The sequence below is a fragment of the Taeniopygia guttata genome, chromosome 2, assembly GCF_048771995.1.
Source record: "Taeniopygia guttata chromosome 2, bTaeGut7.mat, whole genome shotgun sequence".
Classification (NCBI taxonomy): domain Eukaryota; kingdom Metazoa; phylum Chordata; class Aves; order Passeriformes; family Estrildidae; genus Taeniopygia; species Taeniopygia guttata.
The window spans coordinates 151,967,865-151,983,440 of NC_133026.1; the positions used below are offsets into that span (position 1 = coordinate 151,967,865).

The 15,576-nt window shown below is 55.3% G+C and overlaps 1 protein-coding gene across 2 annotated transcripts; it reads left to right on the plus strand.

Annotated features, from left to right (window-relative positions):
• The first annotated feature begins 1,160 nt into the window (after positions 1-1,160).
• On the plus strand, positions 1,161-12,398 carry LOC100223160 (NAD(P)(+)--arginine ADP-ribosyltransferase 2). 2 transcript variants are annotated; one of them, XM_041714147.2, is made up of 3 exons: positions 1,161-1,255; positions 10,299-11,074; positions 11,556-12,398. In XM_041714147.2, the coding sequence occupies exons 2-3, from the start codon at positions 10,333-10,335 to the stop codon at positions 11,639-11,641; spliced, it is 828 nt and encodes a 275-aa protein (XP_041570081.2). In that variant the 5' UTR covers positions 1,161-1,255; positions 10,299-10,332; the 3' UTR covers positions 11,642-12,398. The 2 variants fall into 2 exon arrangements, with proteins under 2 accessions (XP_041570081.2, XP_030117173.4); XM_030261313.4 differs by lacking the exon at positions 1,161-1,255 and adding an exon at positions 9,326-9,485.
• The last annotated feature ends 3,178 nt before the right edge of the window (positions 12,399-15,576 follow it).

Consider the following 15,576-nt stretch of genomic DNA (forward strand, 5'->3'; position numbering starts at 1 on the left):
AAAGTCTACAATAAAGAGGGTGGGTGAGAGGTAACTCCCGATACCAAGATCAGGCCCTCCCCAGCTGATGCTGAAATTTGGAAAGGAGATAAACACCAGCAAAGCTCTGGGGAATCGATGCGATGGGGACTGGTCTGTGGCCTCAGATCCTCAGTGTCCACAGGACAAAATTGTCGGGTCTGTTGCAGAGCAAAGCCCGAGATGTTTTAAACAGAGCCCTTGGAATTCAAAGCCATCACCTCCAGGCATCGCTGGAAGAGGAAACACTCCTGGGGATTAGTGGCAAAGGGATTTTCTGAGCTACCACGCCAACATGGGCTCAGGTATCTCCTGGGGCTGGTGGATCCCTTTTTTGGGGTCCAGACCTTCTCCTGCCACGCCAGCAAGGCCAGGGAAGTCACCCAGGCTCTGCCCCAAGAGATGATCCCCAGGCTCGAGGTGCCTGCAGGGATGTCATGGGATAGGGGACCCCGTTTGGGATCTGAGGTGTGCAGGAACTCAGTGAGCAGTGGGGAGTGGGGCTGGGGGGAACTGGGGGCCATGGGAGCGTGGGAAGTGGGATTGTGCTGGTGAGTGTGTGAGTAATAAGAGAGAGAACAGAAAGTTTCAGATCCCTTAATGGTGCATAGGGCTTAAAGACGAACGGGCAAAAAAACATAAAAAGATGTAGAAGTGTGGACACAGCAGGGTAAAGGTGGCTGGAACATGTGGAGACAGAGATAAATGGAACACCAGTGAGTGGTTTCTAGCAAGTTCTGAACACAGAGGGAGCTGCACTGTAGCAGCCACAGGGCCTACAAGACCTCCCTGCTGGTCATTCCCTAAGGTAAGGAATGCCTAGCGATGATGACTGGACCAAGAGGACATTGGTTCCTGGGACACCTACGGCAGCACAGACCCCGAGAACCCAGACTGTAACGCTCCACCTGCCCAAAGAGAAAGTTGGAGGCAAGGTCGTCTGGGATACTGGAGCACTCAGTGAAAAACACACCCATTTTTCTGACTCTCCAGGACAATAACTATTCTTTTCTAAAAGAGGCGGAGCCATGCAGATTATTTATGGGAAAAGTGCTGTTAGTGTATCAGATAAGCGACACATCTTCATGAATATTTATAATTATGATGGATAAATAGCCCATGGCAAAGTCCCCCTTGACCTGCAGGACCAGGAGAGATCTGCTGTGAACCCAAGCTAAGGAATTCCGGCATTCTGATACCTCCAGTTCCATCAGGGAGCTCACTCCAGCTGATTTTGGTATTGGGGACTGGGGGACCTTGAGGGCGGAAACATGGGGCTGTGGGATTGGGGTCTGGGGGAGGTCTGGGGCAGCGATGGGGGACACAGGACCATGGTGGTGGCAGTGGCATACTGGGAGGCACTGGGGGACACTTGGGTGCACAGGGGACTGGACTGGGGTCCTGAGGGTCCACTGGGGTGGTCATGGGACTGGGAGTGGGATTGGGATATGGGAAGAGGACAAGGGGACACTGGGGGACCCCAGGCCTTGGGTCAGGGTCCTGGGGGGCACGGGGTCACTGGGAGTGGTTCAAGGGACTGGGAGAGGGATTGGGGTAACAGAGGCACTGGGACACACCGGGAGGGGAGGACACAGAATGGTGGGAGTGGGATTGGGGTGCAGGGGGCACTGGGGTTGCTTGGGGAGGGTCAGGGATTGACGGCAGGATTTGAATCAGGGTCCTGCAGGGGGGCTGACAAGACACGGTGAGGGGGGATATAGGACTGTGGGAATGGGACTGGGAGTCTGGGGAACACTGGGGGAGAGCTCCAGGAGTGTTCCCAGGATTTGGGATCAAGGTCCCAGGACATGTCCAGGGGGTCTCCTGGTTGGGGCTGCCCCTCAGTCTCCCCGGGGCTGCCCCCAGTCTTCCTCCACAGCCCCTCACCAAAGAAGCCTCCCCATGTCCCACCACGTCCCTCAGCGTCCCCTGTGTCCCATCAGTGTCCCCTCAGCGTCCCCTGTGTCCCACCACGTCCCTCAGCGTCCCCTGTGTCCCATCAGTTTGGGTCCAGTTCCAAAGTAGCTGATTTGCGGTAACACAACAGAAGAAGCATTGGGAGGAAAACAAGTAAAACGGAAAGAAAAAGGATGAAAACTAAAATGGAGAAAAGGGGAGAGAGGCAGCAGCACGCATTTATTTATGAAAAGCCCCGGTTTTCCCTCAGATCGGGGATTTTCCGCGTTGCCCGCTCGTCTCCGGGCGCTGCGGTTCGGGCATTGCCCACCGGAGGGCGGCAGCGAGCGCGGCAATCCGCGCTCCGGCTGCAGTTCCGGGTGCCGCCAGCAGGCGGCAGCACGAGCCGCGGGCGCTGCCGAGCGCCCGGCCCGGCCCGGCCCGGCCCGGCCCCGGGGGCTCTGCGGGGTTTGGGATGGAGCGACCTTAAAGCCCGTCCCGTGCCAGCCCTGCCCTCCACGCAGCCCCCCGCATGAATCCGACCAGCTCAGAGATATGGGGCTGTGAGGGGAGGAATACCAGGAGAGGGAAAGGTATTCAAAAGAGGCTCTTACCCCAGGGAAGTTGGAAGAGCCCTCTTTATTCTGTGGTGTCCATGTGAGAGCGGGGCAAAAGAGAAAGAGCAGGAAGTTTTAGGGGTCTATATAGGTTTTGGACAGGGTGGGCTTTCCTGGCTCCCCGCCAACCCCGTTGGGGCAGGAAGGAGGATCCAGGGGTTATCATGATCAGTGGCCCGGGGGAAGGGGGGCACAGGGTGCCATGAGCTCACCATAACACCCAACCTACTGAGTAGCTCTTCAAAGCCATCACAACCCATCTTTCCTATAAAATCCTTCCCTGAGGCGGTGGTGTTGCCCTGGCACAGGTTGCCCAGAGAAGCTGCGGCTGCCCCATCCCTGGCCATGTTCCAGGCCATGCCAGGCGGGGCTTGGAGCATCCTGGCCCCGGGGAAGATGTCCCTGCCCAGGGCCAGCATGGCTCAATCCCACTCCCACCATCTCATGTCCCCCTCACTTTCCCCCAGAGCACCCCATGACCCCTTTCCCAGTCCTGTGACTCCTCCAGTATCCACCCAGCATTGCAAACCCAATCCCACAGTCCTGTGTCCCCACCCAAATGTCCCCACCCAAATGTCCCCCACGAGTGCCCCCAGTCCCTGATACTGAAATCTGGGATTGAACTCCCTGACGGGGCTGGAGGTCTCAGAAAGCCAAAATTCTTTATCAGCTCCGACTCACAGCGGGTCTCTCCTGGTCCTGCAGGTTGGGGGACTTTGCCACAGGGAATTTATCCAGCATAATTATGAATACTCATGAAAATGGGCTTCTGAGCTAATACAGAAACAGTCTTTTCCCGTAAAAAATTTGCATGGATCCACCTTCTCCTGCAAGTTGTTTTATTGTCCTGGAGAGTCGTACAAATGGGTTTCTGGGGATCATTTTCACCAAATATTTTGATATCACAGGGACTTTTCCTGGAATGATTTCTTTGCACAGGTCCTGTTGGTTCCTGTTACAGAACTTCCCAAAGCCCACTGGAGATTCCTTTATCTGTTTCTCCATGGGTTCTAGCTGTATTTTTCACCTGTGTGCAAACCTCTCTATCCTTTTATCATTTCTGCCAGTTTGTCTTCAGGCCCTGTCCAGCACCTTCAGGGGACGGAAAATTTCCATTCTCTCTGTTGTTTGTTACAGAAATGCTCCAGTCCTGGTATCATCCATGCTTCCCTCCAGGAGCTCCAGACCTTCCTGATCCTGATGAGCCCAGAACAGGAAAGAACACTGGGCAGAACTGGACATAGCACTGCGCAAAACTGGAGGTGGCACTGGGCAGAGCTGGGAACGGCAGTGGGCAGAGCTGGACAGAGTTCCAAGCAGAGCTGGACATGGCACTGGGCAGAGCTGGACATGGCACTGGGCAGAGCTGGACATGGCACTGGGCAGAGCTGGACACAGCACTCCCAAAATGTCTCCCTGGGCAGGCCACAAGGGCACAATCACTCCTTGACCTCCTGGCCCTGCCCTTCCCAATGCCCCCTGGATCCCTCCTGGCCCCAGGCCACACAACAAGCTCCACTGGTCACCCACCAGCACCCCCAGGTCCTTCTCCAGAGCTGCTCCAGCAAGTCCCCCCTGCCAGGAAGGGCATGGCACTGGTGCTAAATTGGGCTAAAACCGGCCCAAAACACCAACCCTGAACTGACAACTGAGGGTGAAGTACCAGAGTTGGTCCTGGCCATCCATCACCAGACCCTGGGAATGTCCAGTCCCCTCTCAGACAGAGATTCTCTCCCCTGTTCCTGCTTGGAATGAAATGTGTGTGAGGTTCCTCCTTTGGGAAGGGGATGGTCCCCAAAGATTCTCTGTGAGGTTGAGAGAAAGAGACATTCCCACAAGAGTTGGTGTGGGGAATGACATAGAGCCCTGGTTAAGAATTGTCACTTTTTGCTGGCTTTGTCAGAATTATTTAATGGAATTGTTTTGATAGAATCATTTAATAGAGTTGATTTGACAGAATAATTTAATAGAATTGCTTTGCACAATGGTGTCGCTGGCCACAGCAGCCACAGTGGCCACAGGACCTCACGGTTGCTCAGATAGAAGGAGAAGCCACTGGGACCAGTGCAGGACACCAGGGGGACAAAGGGGGACACACTGAAGGGACACTGGGGACACGTGGGGTTACATGGACGGGTTCCTCCATGAGGGGCTCAGCATGGCCCCCGAGCTCCAACTGTATGAACTTTGGAACAGTAACCATATCTTCTCATCTCTTAGGAGGCCTTGGACATTATCCTTTTGTTCTCCTATGGAGAGAGTCTCTTTGTCAGTGATATGATTGAATTTGGTACGTTTTTATTGATTATAATCTGTACTCCATGTATTCTACCCTAAATTTAGCATACGACCAATAGTCTTAAGATAATAGCCATACAGATAGGAACTGCTTTCACATCAAAGTACACAAACTTTTTCCATAAAAACCAAAAAGGGGGAGATGTGGAAGACCCGACCGCTGCAGAAGCTGAACTGGGTAGCACTGGAGACCTTGTGGCTCTGGTCCAGTGAAAACCGTGGGAGAGATGAACTCAAGGTAAGAATGGAAGTGAAGACATCACGTCTGGTCACTCTGACCCTTGACGCTGACCAGCTCAGAGCAGGCCCGAAAAAGCAAGAGAGAGAGAGGGGCAAGAGAGGCAGGAGAGGCAAGAGCAAGAGCAAGAGCAAGACCAAGAGAGGGAAGTTCCCGTTATAATACAATAAATCTTCTTCCACGCGGCATATTCTAATTTTCACTAACCAATCTAGTACAAGATACAAATCCTACAGCCTTTACATACAGCCTGTAAGAATCATGACATTACCATACTGTGTTACATTTTAAACCCTAAAAACTACTCTTTGGACCCCTTCTGCCAAGCTAGTAGTGTCTGCTCTGCCCTGGTGTCTGCAAGGAGAGGGAATTGTTTCATCAAAAGGGGATTACCATCAGCTGGCCATGCCATTGTTTTCCAGTTGTTCAGAAACTAAGGCTTGGTATCTCAAAGCTTGCTTTCATTTCAATATCATTTAAAGTTTCTATATTTTCAAAATCTTTTGCCACTTGCCAGGCAATCGTATTTATAAGGCTTTCCTGTTTCATCTTCCCCAACAGGGATCCAAGTTGAAAATTTTGTACTAATGTTTAAAAGCCAGGGAATCTCAGAAAAACGGAAAGCTGGACAAGACAAACGCAGGTCTGAACCAATGTGGTTAATCAAGCGTTCTCCGTTTATTCGAGATAAGATGGTAGTTTATATAAGCTTCTACATAGTTTACAAAAACAAAGACACTCTGATTGGTAGGCTAACATTGTTTACCTTTTCCTTAAAACGGCCTACACCTTACACTATAAAACCTATACTAATTCACACCCAGACAACCCAGTGGTCCCCATCACACCTTAATACTATTTATATCTGCGCCACAAGCTCTGAATTTCTAACTGCGTCAGATGCTTGAAGGCCCACAAGGCCCAAATCTGAGGCCTAGACTGGAGTAGCTCAAATCTCATAACTCATGTCCTCTTTCTCTCAAAAATGCTGCAACAATGTTTTGACCTATAAATCCTGGTAAACTGGTGTAATAAATGGTTTGCTTTGCTGGCATTGCAGAGATGGTGTCTCTCAATCCCTGCTCATCAACCCTCCAGTCCCAGTCCCAATCCTGTTTTTACCCTTCTGATGTCCCGCTGGTGCTCCCCAGGATCTCATTTCTGCTCCCAGAACTTTGTAACCCTTTTGTGACCCTCAGGACCCTCACTCAAATTCCTAAAGCCACTCCCTCACCCCCCAACTGTCCTCCTTGTCCCTCACCCAGCCCCCAGGCACACTTCCAGTCCTGTTACCCATTTCATGTCACCCCAGCACCCCAGCTCAAACCCACGGATCAATCCCTGACCCCACAATGTCCCCCTGAAGCCCTCCATACCCCAGCCCCACAATCCAGGTCCCATGTCCCCCCACAAGTGACACCAGGAGTCCCCCCAGCCCCTGATACCGAAATCGGCCAGAGTGAAGGTCCAGACAGAACTGGAGGTATCAGAAAACTAGAATTCTTTATCAGCTTGAACTCACAGCAGATCTCTCCTGGTCCTGCAGGCCAGGGAGGATTTTCCCACACAGAATGTATCCACCATTATTATACATATTCATTAGAATGGGCTTCTTAGCTAAAACAAAACCCGCCCTTTTCCCGTAAATAATCAGCATAGCTCTACCGCTTTTAGGAAATAATGTTATTGTCCTAGAGAGTCATAACAATGCGGTTTGCGGGGCTCCTTTTCACCGAATGCCCCAATATCTCAGATGACCTTGCCTTGAACTTTCACTTTGGGGTGGTGCAGCTCCTTCTGTGCTGCAGAACTTGCCAAAACCCCCCACTGGTGCTCCATTTATCTCTGTCTCCACATGTTCCAGCCACCTTTACCCTGCTGTGTCCACACTTTTACATCCTCTATGGGTTTTGGCTCGTTCATCTTTAAGCTCTATCAAGCACCTTCAGGGGAACTGAAACTTTCAATTCCCTCTCTGATTTCTCACCCCTCACGACCCCACTCCCACGCTCCCATGGCCCCCAGTGCCCCCCAGCCCCACTCCCCACTGCTCACTGAGTTCCTGCACACCTCAGATCCCAAATGGGGTCCCCTATCCGATGACATCCCTGCAGGCACCTCGAGCCTGGGGACGATCTCTTGGGGCAGAGCCTGGGTGACTTCCCTGGCCTTGCTGGCGTGGCAGGAGAAGGTCTGGACCCCAAAAAAGGGATCCACCAGCCCCAGGAGATACCTGAGCCCATGTTGGCGTGGTAGCTCAGAAAATCCCTTTGCCACTAATCCCCAGGAGTGTTTCCTCTTCCAGCGATGCCTGGAGGTGATGGCTTTGAATTCCAAGGGCTCTGTTTAAAACATATCGGGCTTTGCTCTGCAACAGACCCGACAATTTTGTCCTGTGGACACTGAGGATCTGAGGCCACAGACCAGTCCCCATTGCATCGATTCCCCAGAGCTTTGCTGGTGTTTATCTCCTTTTCAAATTTCAGCATCAGCTGGGGAGCGCCTGACTTCCATAGGTCTCCTGAAGTCTCCCCCACATTCTGAGCCAGGACTCTGAGGACCCAGTGCTGTCCTTGGCACACAGAAAGGTCAAAGGGCTTTGTTAAAGTCCGGAAATCCCATTGGAAATGTGGAAATCAGGGCTATTTTTGATTTACAGAATGTGTGTCCTTCCTCAGGAATCCAAATCAAAGTTCATTCTGGGGCCTCCTTTGTGGGGGAGACTTCAGGGAACTTGTGGGATGCTTTTTCAAACAACTCAATCAGCCAGGATTCGCACAGATGCCTGTGGGGCTGTTCTCCTCGTCCAAGAGGCCAGGAAATCCAATTTGAGACAAAGATTTATGGTATATACTTTTCTCTCCGTAACTGCAAGAAGATGTGGAACAAAGGGAGGAGCTCGCAATGAAACAAAGAGCTCTGGAATTGGCAGCAGGAAAAAGAGCAAACCTAGGAACTCACCTGACATCTGCTCTGAGCATTCCTCATGCCCATGGAGCCATATGGAAATGAAGAAGTCAATTAACAGCTCAGGGATCTCCAATTAAATATAAACAAGGATTACTGTCCCTCCTCGATGCCACCCGACTACAGTCCAGGGTACACCAGCTTGGGGATTGACAATTCCGTGTGGGAAATAGACTTGCAATAAAGCTGCACAAGAGGTTTCCAGCAAAGCATCCTGGTGTTAACTCCTGGGAAAGGAATTTCAGCCCCAGAGGTGAGGCCTGGATAGAGTTGGGCAGATTGAAAATTGGCTGCTTATCTAAAAGTCTACAGTAAAGAGGGTGGGTGAGAGGTAACTCAGATCCTCAGTGTCCACAGGACAAAATTGTCGGGTCTGTTGCAGAGCAAAGCCTGATATGTTTTAAACAGAGCCCTTGGAATTCAAAGCCATCACCTCCAGGCATCGCTGGAAGAGGAAACACTCCTGGGGATTAGTGGCAAAGAGATTTTCTGAGCTACCCCGCCAACGTGGGCTCAGGTATCTCCTGGGGCTGGTGGATCCCTTTTTTGGGGTCCAGACCTTCTCCTGCCATGCCAACAAGGCCAGGGAAGTCACCCAGGCTCTGCCCCAAGAGATCGTCCCCAGGCTCGAGGTGCCTGCAGGGATGTCATGGGATAGGGGACCCCGTTTGGGATCTGAGGTGTGCAGGAACTCAGTGAGCAGTGGGGAGTGGGGCTGGGGGGCACTGGGGGCCATGGGAGCGTGGGAAGTGGGATTGTGCTGGTGAGTGCGTGAGTAATAAGAGAGAGAACAGAAAGTTTCAGATCCCTTAATGGTGCATAGGGCTTAAAGACGAACGGGCAAAAAACCATAAAAAGATGTAGAAGCGTGGACACAGCAGAGCAAAGGTGGCTGGAACATGTGGAGACAGAGATAAATGGAACACCAGTGAGTGGTTTTTAGCAAGTTCTGAACACAGTGGGAGCTGCACTGTAGCTGCCACAGGGCCTACAAGACCTCCCTGCTGGTCATTCCCTAGGGTAAGAAATGCCCAGCGATGATGACTGGACCAAGAGGACATTGGTTCCTGGGACACCTACGGCAGCACAGACCCCGAGAACCCAGACTGTAACGCTCCACCTGCCCAAAGAGAAAGTTTGGGCAAGGTCGTCTGGGATACTGGAGCACTCAGTGAAAAACACACCCATTTTTCTGACTCTCCAGGACAATAACAATTCTTTTCTAAAAGAGGCGGAGCCATGCAGATTATTTATGGGAAAAGTGCTGTTAGTGTATCAGATAAGCGACACATCTTCATGAATATTTATAATTATGATGGATAAATAGCCCATGGCAAAGTCCCCCTTGACCTGCAGGACCAGGAGAGATCTGCTGTGAATCCAAGCTGACAAGGAATTCCGGCATTCTGATACCTCCAGTTCCATCAGGGAGCTCACTCCAGCTGATTTTGGTATTGGGGACTGGGGGACCCTTGAGGGCGGAAACGTGGGGCTGTGGGATTGGGGTCTGGGGGAGGTCTGGGGCAGCGATGGGGGACACAGGACCATGGTGGTGGCAGTGGCATACTGGGAGGCACTGGGGGACACTTGGGTGCACAGGGGACTGGACTGGGGTCCTGAGGGTCCACTGGGGTGGTCGTGGGACTGGGAGTGGGATTGGGATATGGGAAGAGGACAAGGGGGACACTGGGGGACCCCAGGCCTTGGGTCAGGGTCCTGGGGGGCACGGGGCCACTGGGAGTAGTTCAAGGGACTGGGAGAGGGATTGGGGTAACAGAGGCACTGGGACACACTGGGAGGGGGGGACACAGAATGGTGGGAGGGGGATTGGGGTGCAGGGGGGCACTGGGGTTGCTTGGGGAGGGTCAGGGATTGACGGCAGGATTTGAATCAGGGTCCTGCAGGGGGGCTGACAAGAAACGGTGAGGGGGGATATAGGACTGTGGGAATGGGACTGGGAGTCTGGGGAACACTGGGGGAGACTCCAGGAGTGTTCCCAGGATTTGGGATCAGGGTCCCAGGACATGTCCAGGGGTCTCCTGGTTGGGGCTGCCCCTCAGTCTCCCCGGGCTGCCCCCAATCTTCCTCCTCACCAAAGAAGCCTCCCCATGTCCCACCACGTCCCTCAGCGTCCCCTGTGTCCCATCAGTGTCCCCTCAGCATCACCTGTGTCCCATCAGTGTCCCCTCAGCATCCCCTGGTGTCCCCCAGTGCCCGCCCTGTGTCACACAGCGTGTCCCCTGTGTCCCCTCTGTGTCCCCCAGTGTCCCCCACTGCTCCCCGTGGCCTCTCTTCTCCATGGCCCCCCTGGCTCAGACCCTGGCTCTGCTGGCAATGGCTGTGGCCGCCGTGGCTTTCGGTGTGGTGCCCCTGGACATGGCCCCGAACTCCTTTGATGACCAGTACCTGAACTGCGGCCCCGCCATGGCCGCGGCGTTGCCGGCCCTCAACAGCTCCGAGTTCCAGCAGAACAAAGCGTTTGCCCAGGTCTGGGTGAAGGCCACGGCCGAGTGGCAGAAGCAGCGCTCCAAATCATCCGCTCTGTCCCCGGCCCAGGCCATCGCCGTCATGGCCTACACCATGAATGATGTGTACGAGCAGTTCAACGCTGCCGTGCGCACGGCTGGAAAATCCAGCCAGCAATACCGGGACAACTTCCACTTCAAAACGCTGCATTTCCTGCTGACCCAGGCCCTGCAGAAGCTGAGAGACCCTAAGAAGTGCTGGAATGTGTGCCGGGGGGCGAAACCTGTCCAGTCCACTTTGAAGGTTGGTGAGACAGTCCGCTTCGGTCAATTCGCTTCATCGTCGCTGAAGAAATACGAGGCTCAGTGTTTTGAGAAAGGCGCAATGTTCGAGGTGTACACGTGTCATGGCGCAGACATCCATGAGTTCTCTCGCTATCAATACGAGCAGGAGGTGCTGATCCCACCCTTTGAGACCTTTCAGGTCATTGATGTCAAGAAGGAAAGTCACACAATGAAAATTGTGCTTCGCTCCACCGGGAACTCCAGCAACTACAACTGCGAGTGGCTGCGAGGTGACATCATGGGGACAACCTGGGGGGATGGGGACACTCAGCGAGGGCTGGGGGTGAGGACACATGGTGCAGGGGACAACCGTGGCCAAGAGGGGACAGGGACACCCACTGTGGGTGGGAGGCAGGACAGCCAGAGCTGGGGACAAGGTCAGGGACAGCCATGCTGGGCATAAGGGATGGGGACACCCAGTGCCAGATGAGTGGGACAGGGACACCCAGAGTTGGGGACAAGGTCAGGGACAGCCATTCTGGGCACAGGGGATGGGGACAACCAGTGCCAGATGAGGGGGACAGGGACACCCAGAGTTGGGGTTGAGCGGACATGGACACCCATGCCTGGGCACAGGGGAAGGGGACGTTGTTATGGCCCCCTCTGACCTCCCACACCCTCAGCACCCTCCTGTCACCCCTGTCCCTCCCCCTGTGACCCCCTGACCCCCTCACCACATGGTCTCCCTGACCCCTCTCTTTTTCCCCACAGGTGGGAGCCTCCCCAGGAACTCCCCCCACCTCGGGGGACTTCTCCTGGCCACCGTGGCCATGGTGGTGGCCATTGGAGCCCTCTAAGCCACAAAGCCATGGAGGTCACTCTGTTCTTGGAGGACACTGTGGCCACCAGAAGCCCCGGAGAAATGAGGCCACCAAGGCTACCAAGGCCACCGTGGGCACTCTGGTCACATTGGCCACTGTGACCACTGTGACCACTGTGGCCGTTATTGCCACTATGGCCACTCTGGTCACTCTGGTCATTGGAACCACCGTGGTCAGCATGGCCATTGTGCCCACAGTGACCCATGATGTCACCGTGCCCGCTGTGGCTGCCGTGGTCACCGTAACTACTGAGGCCACCATGGCCACCGTGCTTACCAAGGTGACCGAGGTCACTGTGGCCACCACGGTCACTGCAACGAGGTGTCCATGCAGGGGAAGCCCCTCCGAGAGCTGCCCAGCGAGGGAGCAGCGCCCGGGCAGCAGGACCAGCCCGGGGGGGACGGAGCAGCCAGGACAGCGCAGGACAGCACGGACAGCAGAGACTGGGCTGTGCTGGGGCCGCTTGGCCACTTCCTGACAGATGGCTTTGGGAGTGGCAATGTCACGGCCACCTCCCAACGCTCCTTGGCTACCTTACCTGATGTATCATTGTCGCTTGCTCGCCTCCCGTATAATAAATGTATCAAAAACTTGATCCTTGCTTGCCTGGCGCATCAAAAGTTTGCCAAAATGTGCTGCTGGCTCGCCCGATGTATCCGCTGCAGCGCTTTTAAAGCATTTCCTGCAGGGCGCCTCATTTCCTAAAAGAAAGCATTTCCTGGAGTTTTTGTTAGAGGTGACTTAAAGGTTTCGTTTTCAAACCTTGATCTCCAAAGAGCTGATGGAGAAATGTTCCTCCCTTTTACCTCACGCAAAGGCGTGGAGGGGCTGCAGCGTGTCCAGGGAAGCGATGGAGCTTGGGATGGGTCTGGAGTTCCAGGGGTGGCTGAGCGAACAGGCGGGGGCTGCTCAGTGCAATTAAAAAAGGATGAAAGATCAGTTTGGGGCCAGTTCCAAAGTAGCTGATTTGAGGTAACACAACAGAAGAAGCATTGGGAGGAAAAAAAGTAAAACGGAAAGGAAAAGGATGAAAAATAAAATGGAGAAAAGGGGAGAGAGGCAGCAGCTCTTGTCACAAGGATCCGTAAAATATATTTATGGACCAGATCCATATTGATGTTCTCCTTCTGTCCCAGGGAGGTGGAGGCTGCCCCGTCCCTGGAAGGGCTCCAGACCAGGGTGGGATGGGGTTTGGAGCAGCCCTGGAGCTCGGAGAAGGGCTCAGGGCAGGGTTACAGCTGTGAGAAATGCCCTGGAGCTCGGGGAAGGGCTCAGGGCAGGGTTACAGCTGTGAGAAATGCCCCTGGAGCTCAGGGAGGGGACAGGGTTACAGCTGTGAGAAATGCCCCTGGAGCTCGGGGAAGGGCTTGGGGCAGGGACAGGGTAACAGAGAAGGTGGACTTTGGCCATCGTCGTTTTCCATCCCACCTGCAATTCGGGTCAGGAGCTCTCTCTGAAAGTTCGACAGCGAAAATGTTCCACTTGGGTTGTTCTTCAGGCAAGAAAAATGAGTTCCCAAGGCTGGTTGTTAAAGGAGAAACTCGTTATCCAGCAGGAATTCCTGAGAGCAGATTGTGTTACTGATGAGCTCGGGAGGAGCTCGGCACAGGTGCTGCTCGTTGGGGTCTGATGGCATTTCTGAGATTACTGAGCAGCCGAGGCTCGGGGAGAGAGGCAGCAGCACCCATTTGTTTATGAAAAGCCCCGGTTTTCTCTCGGATCGGGGATTTTCCCCTTTGCCCGCTCGTCTCCGGGCGCTGCGGTTCGGGCATTGCCCACCGGAGGGCGGCAGCGAGCGCGGCAATCCGCGCTCCGGCTGCAGTTCCGGGTGCCGCCAGCAGGCGGCAGCACGAGCCGCGGGCGCTGCCGAGCGCCCGGCCCGGCCCGGCCCGGCCCGGCCCCGGGGGCTCTGCGGGGTTTGGGATGGAGCGGCCTTAAAGCCCGTCCGGTGCCGGCCCTGCCCTGGGCAGGGACATCTGCCCTGGCCCGGGCTGCTCCAGGGGAGCCATTCTCCTTTGCCCTGTCCTTCTATGCCCTTGTCCAAATGCCTCCCCTGCTCTTCTGGAGCTCCTTTAGCCAGTGGAAGGGGCTTTGGTGTCTTCCTGGATCCTTCTCCAGGCTGAACACCCTCAGCTGTCTCCACAGCAAAGGGGCTTCACCCCTCGAAGCATCTCCGTGGCCTCCTCTGGACTCGCTCAAGTGGCTCACTTCTCCTCTGTGCTGTGGCCCAGAGCTGGCAGAGTGATCCCAGTGGGAATGTGTCACGGTGGGAAGGGCTCAGTGCCTGCCCCATTCCCATTCCAGAACCAACACTCCACACGGAGCACCCCAAGGGCTCGGGTGGCACTCGCCTTGGCCTCTGGCAGCGTCACCCAGCAGCTGCTCCTGTCCCTGGCTGCAGCCCCAGTGCCTCCCCTGGCACTGCGGGCACGGGGCCAGCCAGGGCAGGAGGCAGCTCTGGGGCCAGTGGGACACAGGGACAGCCAGGACAGCACCGGGGCTGGGGGACACAGGGACAAACAGGACAGCCCCGGGGCTGGGGGACACAGGGACAAACAGGACAGCCCCGGGGCTGGGGGACACAGGGCCAGGCAGGACAGCCCCAGGGCTGGGGGACACGGGGACAAACAGGACAGCCCCGGGGCTGGGGGACACAGGGACAAACAGGACAGCCCCGGGGCTGGGGGACACGGGGACAAACAGGACAGCACCGGGGCTGGAGGACACGGGGCCAGGCAGGACAGCCCCGGGGCTGGGGGACACGGGGACAAACAGGACAGCCCCGGGGCTGGGGGACACAGGGACAAACAGGACAGCCCCGGGGCTGTGGGGACACAGGGACAAACAGGACAGCCCCGGGGCTGGGGGACACGGGGACAAGCAGAACAGCCCCGGGGCTGGGGGACACAGGGACAAGCAGGACAGCCACAGGGCTGGGGCACAAGGGACAGCCAGGGCAGTACCAGGGCTGGGGGACACGGGGACAAACAGGACAGCCCCGGGGCTGGGGGACACAGGGACAGCCAGGACAGCCACAGGGCTGGGGGACACAGGGACAAACAGGACAGCCACAGGGCTGGGGGACACAGGGACAGCCAGGACAGCCCCGGGGCTGTGGGGACATGGGGCGAGCCCCGGGGATCCCGTGTGTGACACACGCGTGGCCTCAGGGGTGGGACAGGGACAGCAGCAACACTGACAGGTGCTGGGGAGGGATTTACAAAAATAAACAAACGAAGCCGCAGGGTGAGATCCGGAGGGCAGCAGCGAGGAGAAGCTGCCAGGGCAGATCTGCTCCGTCCGAGCGGCCCAGAGCCAGCAGCTGCTCCTCAAACAGGGACAGGGGACAGAGAGAGCCCTGGGAGAGCGACAGGGGACAGGGAGGGAACCCTGGCAGAGGAAAGATGTGAGCTGGACCCCCAGGAACAGAGCAGTGGGATGTGGAACCCCGGGAACAGACAGGTGGGTGATGGAGCTGGAGTGCTCCATCCACCCCTCCACTGCTCTATAATCTCAGAAATGCCATCAGCACTGCAGCAAACACTCCAGGGATGTTCCTCTGGGACCCTTCACCCTTTAGATTGGGGTTAAGTCAGGCTGGGGTGACTGTAGCTTTAGATTGACCAGTGTTAGATTTTTGTCTCTGTGTGTTTTAACCACTCAATGAGCAGCAGAGCAAGCTTTGCCCATGAACCTCGTCGTGCTTTTGCTTTTATTTCAAACCTCCTTTTGCTGATGCCTTTGCTGGGGGCACCTTAAAACTTTTAAAAGCTGCTCTTAAAACTATCTAACAGAAGAGACTTAGGAGCAGGGAATGTTTCCCGAGGGGGAATGTGGAGATGGAAATATTGGCCAGGGCTGGAGGTGCCCAGGAGCGTGTCAGGAGGTGCCAGGATGGACTGGGCATCAAG

Excerpts from the sequence above, each read along its gene's own strand:
- LOC100223160 (XM_041714147.2), top strand. The coding sequence starts at position 10,333 with ATGGCCCCCCTGGCTCAGACCCTGGCTCTGCTGGCAATGGCTGTGGCC. Across the intron at positions 11,075-11,555 it reads CAACTGCGAGTGGCTGCGAG|GTGGGAGCCTCCCCAGGAAC; the intron begins GTGACATCATGG and ends TTTTCCCCACAG.